General features: G+C 48.2%; 2 protein-coding genes across 5 annotated transcripts in view; one reads left to right on the top strand and one right to left on the bottom strand.

The window, feature by feature from the left end:
- Slc30a3 (solute carrier family 30 member 3) overlaps positions 1-3,846 on the bottom strand; it is an 18,450-nt gene extending 14,604 nt beyond the window's left edge. Inside the window, exon 1 of the mRNA XM_010604758.3 lies at positions 3,720-3,846. The gene's annotated coding sequence lies outside the window, so the exon portion shown is untranslated. The remainder of the gene's footprint in view (positions 1-3,719) is intronic.
- A 65-nt stretch (positions 3,847-3,911) lies between these two features.
- The window catches only part of Dnajc5g (DnaJ heat shock protein family (Hsp40) member C5 gamma), a 4,472-nt gene continuing 2,192 nt past the window's right edge, over positions 3,912-6,191 (top strand). For all 4 annotated transcript variants that reach the window (XM_010604755.2, XM_010604756.2, XM_010604753.2 and 1 more), the window contains exons 1-4: positions 3,912-4,001; positions 4,891-5,006; positions 5,296-5,509; positions 5,663-5,804. In XM_010604755.2, the coding sequence (XP_010603057.1) occupies positions 4,894-5,006; positions 5,296-5,509; positions 5,663-5,804 (469 nt within the window). In that variant the 5' untranslated portion in view covers positions 3,912-4,001; positions 4,891-4,893. The remainder of the gene's footprint in view (positions 4,002-4,890; positions 5,007-5,295; positions 5,510-5,662; positions 5,805-6,191) is intronic.

Below are 6,191 nucleotides of genomic sequence, written 5' to 3' on the forward strand. Positions count from 1 at the left end.
AAAAAAAAAAAAAAAAAAAAAAAAAAAAAAATTGAAAGACAGGACAGAACAAATAACAATAATAATAATAATAATAATAAAAAGAAGAAGAATAGTCAGTGATAATTACAAAGCACACCATGTGCTAGGGTATGTTCACATTAAGAACTTAGTCCTGGTTGGGGATTTACCTCAGTCATGCCACTGCCTGCCTTGCAAGGGCAAGGTCCTGAGTCTGATGCCCAGTTACCCTCAACAACAACAACAAAAAAAAACTTAGTCTTTATGACAACCTGAAGAGGCAGGTGCTGTTATGTCCAGCTTACTGCTGAGACGGGAGTACAGTGCCTGGGGTGGCAGGGCAGAGAGGAGCCTCCCTAGATAGAAGTGGCCCCCCATGTCTAGCCTGGAGAGAACAGACAGACAAAACCTGGCTGTGGGGTTTCTGATCACATGCCTTCTGGTGGGGATAGGAAAGGAAGGGCATCACGTGACACCACCCAATTAGAGGACATGAATGTCATCCAAGGCCTTGATCCGTCTCTAGACCTAGATTTTAAATCTAGGAGAGCTGGGCATAGTGGTGCACACCTGTAATTCCAGTACTCCAGAGGCTGAGGAAAGAGGAACACTTTGAGTTTCAGGCTACCCTGGGCTACACAGTGACGTCAAGGCCAGCCTGAACTACATAGTGAGACCCTGTCTCAAAAATAAACAAATAAGTAAAAAAAAACACTGGGGGAACAGTGGAGAGACTGAATTCACTGGGAGTTCAGTGGACCTCACTGGGTGACCTTGAGCAGTTCCATCTTTCTCTCTTGGCTGCATATGCCTCAGTTATGAACGAAGACACTGGATTGGAGTTACATCGCTTGAGGTCCTTTCCAGCTCAAAAACTGTACAACTCTAGAACGTGATTCCTGGGTGTGACAAATTATGATCTCTCTCTCCTGCTGCATATGTCCCAGAGTGTGGTATTTTAGGTATGAATGTGCCAGTGTTTGCTGCCTGTATGTGTGGTGATCCAGATATATGTCTCTGACTCTGTTTGTGAGTAAACACAGGATGCTTCACAGTTTCTTCAGGAAAGACCTGGGGACTCTGGAGGCAGTAAATCCTAAGATAGCTGACTCAAGCCATGGTGGGAAGGCAAGTGGTTCCAGAAAAGGTTTTAATGTGTAATTGTCCACTGGCACATTTTGTTTTTTCTATTCTCCTCTACAACCAAGTTGAATTAAATCTTGACATTAACCCTGTGAGATTACACAGGTCTTCACAGAAAAGAAACAAAGAGACTCAGATGAAGTGGTTTAAGCAAAATTATAGAGCTTGTTAGAGTTAGAGCAAGAACTGAATCCCGGGCTTCTGGTGCCTGGCCCGTGTGCTCGTCCCTCTGCTGTGACAGGTGTGGGGTGAAGGCCTATGCGTGAAAAACCAAGGGGCTGTGATTCTAGAAGGAGGCAGCATGGAAGCCTCTGTCCACAGCGTGCAGCTGGGCTTGTCTGCCCTGTTCCCACTCAGCAGTGGACAGGCTGCAGCTTCCTCTCGTTCGGAGCAGAGCCTCACAAGGCTTAAAGTTAAAGGCTACTTCAGAAGCCATGAAGTGTGATGAGCTGGAATGTCAGGGGCAAGAAGAAGAAGTAAGGACATTCAGGAGCCTCTGGTAAGATGTGAAAGATGCTTACTAATGCTTTCCCAGGGCTCACAGATGGGACCATACCATCTCCCAGGGCTGTCTTCAGAATCCAAGATCATCAGGTGAAAGTGCCTCTGAAAAGGCACACACAGGTTTTCTCTTTCACTCAACCATTTCATTTTAGTATTTATTGAGCACCAACAAGATCCCAGGAACTATGCTGGGGCCTGGAGGAAGGCTAAGACAAAGAAATAAGGAGTGAGCTCAGAGTCACATTACATATTTTATCTCTGTTATCTTCTTTCTCTATTTTTGCCTCTTCTTGTCTAGGATCCTAGAAGGGGAGATGGGCCCTGTTCTATCCAATTTCCCAGCTCCGTTCCCAGAGAATTTTTGTTATGCGCTAACCTTCAGGCTTATATTCCACTGGCAGAGGGTTACCTTGTCTATAGTGCACTCAGCAAATCATGACTTCACTTACTGTAGCCAGGTACAGTTCTAGGCATGGAGGGTACAGAGATGAACAAACACGGTCCCTGCCCTCACAGAGCTCACTGTCAACCGGGAAAAGCAGACCTCAAACAAATCAACACAGATGATATATATTCATAAATGATAGTGACAGTGTCAGGTGGCGGAAAGAGAGCAGGGGAGGCCCAAAGCTGAGACCCTTAAAGGATGAGTCAGCCACCGTACTCACCTGGGGGCCTGCCAGGTGGGGGAACAATATCATCAAAGGCCCTTGAGGAGGGAGGGAACATGTTGAGGCAGAACCCAGAACCACTCTGGAGTGAGAGACAGGGGCAGGACTACACCAGGCCCTGGAGACCGAGGTAAGGAATCAGCTTTAAGTGCCCTACACTTCTGACACCTGTTCTCTTTTCCCAGCGCAGTGAAAAAATGAGCTGGCTTTTCTGCTAGCCCTGTTATTCCAGGATGCTGATGAAAGGCTGCAGGTTAGTCAGAGAAATCTGGCAGAGAACAAGCCATCAAAGAAGGGTCAGCTTCAGCTCCTCTTTAGGCAAGGAACCCTGAAACTGAGCTGACCCCAGAGCCTACAGAGAGAGGGGCTGAAAACAAAGATTTTCATCCCTCCTCCTGCACTGATCACAGATCTATAGGATCATTATACCTGTTGATTGTGGACTCCGTTTGCTTAGACAGCTGGGATCTCTTGGGGTGGAGGACAACTTGCCACCTAAAACCTAGGACATGAGGTAAATGTGCCTCTAATACAGGAGTGTGATTAAAAGCCACAAGAGGGGTAACAGACAAGTATCGAAGTAATACAGCCATTTCAATTACATGTTACAGGAGCCATTGAACATTCCTCTGTAAAGGAAACATATACCACAAACACAGGCCATACGGCCAGGCTCCGATGCCCCTTGAAGTGGGGGTACACAATGGTACTTTTGGGACCTGTCTGGGAAGAAGCCTAGTAATAGCTTCCACAATACACAATTTAACACAATAGCTCCACTTCCAAGAAGACAAAAATCAGAGATTTGGCCGGGCATGGTGGCACACACCTGTGATCCCAGCACTCAGGAGGCTGAACCAAGAGGATTGCCATGAGTTAGAGGCAATTCTGAACTACACAGGGAGACCTTGTCTTAAATAAAATTTTAAAAGAGATTTGTTCCAGGATTTATGTCTAACAATTTTCACTACAAGGGTATATACTTTCAATAGTTAGAAACAATGTAAATATCCAACCTGGATTATACAATCACATCCTGGTACCACCCTCGCCATGGGATAGTATTTGAATGAAGTTTCTGAACCCCAGTAATGACTTCTGGAAAGTCTCTAGATATCATTTAAAAGTATATGCCAAATAAAATGAAATTTAAAAAGTAAAAAAATAAGAGGATACGCCCATGAATCCTTGCACTACAACAGGTCACATGACACGGTGGGAGCACAGAGGGTGGGGACAGGGGAAAAAGGAAGGAGCCTCGGGAACACCGACACTGACTGAATCTCAAAGCCTCGGGAGGAGTTTCCAGGTGTAGGGAAAGAAAGGGCGAAGTAGAAAGCTCTAAATTCTGAAGAAGACTAGGAAAGTAATATGGCTGGAGAAAGCACGCCGCAGCCATACCTCTCAGCAGCTACGTGGGCAGGCCTGTTGTCTTTCCATAATTGAGTTGAAGAGCCCTGAGAGTGATCAGGACCGCTGTTGCAGTCCAGCAACGCTCAGCCCTGGACCTGCTGCGGCTCATGCTTCCCCTGGAGCCAAATAGGTCCCAGGGCCAACGTGGCTTCCCGGCGTCCCTGCCCGCGCGCAAAAAAGGACCCGCAGTGTTTACTACGCAGCAGCGCGCAAGCGCAATCGGCCTGCTGAACTGGCGGTGTGAAGTTTCACACCCAAGGAGGATGAAAGGTATATGAGGGTTACCTGGCTTAAGAGACTGATTCGGAGGTAAAGGGCAGGCTCTAGTAGCCCAGTCGGAACAGGACTGAGGCCCCAGGGCTCGAGGAGCGCCTTCTTTCCCAGCCCATTGCCCTGGTCCTCCTGGCCGCCTGCCTCCCGGGCTTCTGCCTGGTGCTCTCCGGTTGTACTCTCGGATCCCTAGGCTGCTCCCCATCGCTACCCCGCAGCGTCCCCAGCCCCCTTCAGGGCCGAGGCAGCCTCTGCTGTCCCAGCTGCCCCATCTCCGAGGGCCAGAGGTCGGATTGTTTGGGAGCTGGTGGGTGGGGAAGGAAGAGCAAGTCCCTGGCCGTCCCTTGCCTCTGCCTGGCTTCTGGACCTGACTTCCTTAGGCGGTGCATGGTACGGTCGGAATTGTTTCTTCCCTGGCCATTGTGGCTTTTCCCCATTCCTCACCCAACCGTTTAGGGGGCTGGGGATGCCCAGCTTTTTCAAACCTAACCCTAAGCAGGGGCAGGAGTAGGATTGTATACTTATGTAGGAAACCTGGATAAAATCAGGCTTTTGCATGACTTCAACCTCTATGATTTAGGCCTCTGTAGGCATGGGTGTGACTGAAGGTCTGGGCAGCTGGAGGATGCTGGGAAATGGGAGGGCAAGACGTTTCCTCTTTAAAATTTGAACTTGACTCCCCCCACAAAAAAATTTTTTTTTTAATTGAAAGATGGGGAGTTAGCTCAGTGGTGCCTCCACCTGCCTTGCAAGCGCAAGCTCAAGGTCCTGAGTTCAATCCCCTGTACCAAACAAACAAAATTTGAACTCCAATGCTTCTCTGGTCACATGTATCCTGCCAGTCCTTGTACCTACTCACTGCCATGTTTTTCTTGTCCTTTCGGCCCAGAACATGTCTCATGTGGACGAAGCAGCCCGCCGGCTGTCCAAAAGTGGGACAGCCCTCTATGCAGTGCTAGAGCTTAAGAAGGGTGCCTCACCTGAAGACATCAAGAAGTCCTACAGGTTCAGACCCTGGCCCTTAATGGAACTCTAGACTTTCCCTTTTAAGCCCTTTTCTTTCTATTTTGCTTTCAGACCTATGTTTAAAACTCAAGAAGCCTTTATTTAGCACGGAAAGAGGCCATCACCCTCTTTAAGCTGGCATGGGAAGAAAGTTAGATCTTGGCTGCTTCCTTCACCCTTTGTACCACGTCTCATGCCTTCTTCTGCTCTCTCTAGAGACCTGCCCCTCCACTTATCCTCACTCCTTCCCCAGCCATCTCCCACCCCTTCCCATCCTCCTTTTGGGTAGGAAACTGGCCTTGCAGTATCATCCGGACAAGAATCCAGGGAACCCTCAAGCTGCAGAAATCTTCAAAGAAATCAATACAGCCCATGCTATACTGAGTGACCCTAAGAAGCGGAAAATCTATGACCAACACGGCTCATTTGGAATATACCTTTATGATCACTTTGGCGAAGATGGAGTCCGATACTATTTTATAGTCAATAGTTGCTGGTTCAAGGTACACAGCTCTTCCTAGTCCCTTAAGAATAAGGAAGGCGGGTGACCCTCCTCTCCTAGGACAGGTTCTCTGGGTGTGAGGAGGAGAGAGGGAAGGAGCTTGAATGGAAATACAGAAAAACGGCTGCTCCGAGGCCTCTCTGCTACCTTGTAGACCCTCGTCCTCCTGTGCTTGCTGCTCACTTGCTGCTGCTGCTGCTGCTGCTGCTGCTTCTGCTGTGGAAACCTCAAACCTCCACCGGAGGAGACGAACGAGAACAATCAAAAGAACATCCGGACACAGCCTTCACGTTCAGGTGAGAACCAAGGCAGGTACTGAGGTCTGAACTGGATTATCAATGGAAGGAAAGGTAGGGGTAAGGAAGACCTCTAGCTACGGCAGTTTCAGGTCTGGCATTGGGGCAAAATGAAGAAAAAGAAGATGGATAATATTTCTGAGTGCCTGTGCCATGCACCGGCAGTCTGAATATAGCACTGGTGTCTTTTGACTGCTAAGCTAAGGAATGGGGGCGGGGCTTTCCTGGAAATGGCAGTAGTTGAGAATGGGTTCAAGCATGCAGTTCATTGTATCTCCTCCAAAGAAGGATGAGCTGGGGGGGGTAGCTCAGTTGTAGAGAGCTTATCTCGCATGCACAAGGCCCTGTGTTTAATCTCCAGCATTGCCAAAAAAAAAAAAAAAAAAA

The sequence above is a fragment of the Fukomys damarensis genome, unplaced genomic scaffold (genome assembly GCF_012274545.1).
Source record: "Fukomys damarensis isolate Sample0158 unplaced genomic scaffold, DMR_v1.0_HiC HiC_scaffold_2, whole genome shotgun sequence".
Classification (NCBI taxonomy): Eukaryota; Metazoa; Chordata; class Mammalia; order Rodentia; family Bathyergidae; genus Fukomys; species Fukomys damarensis.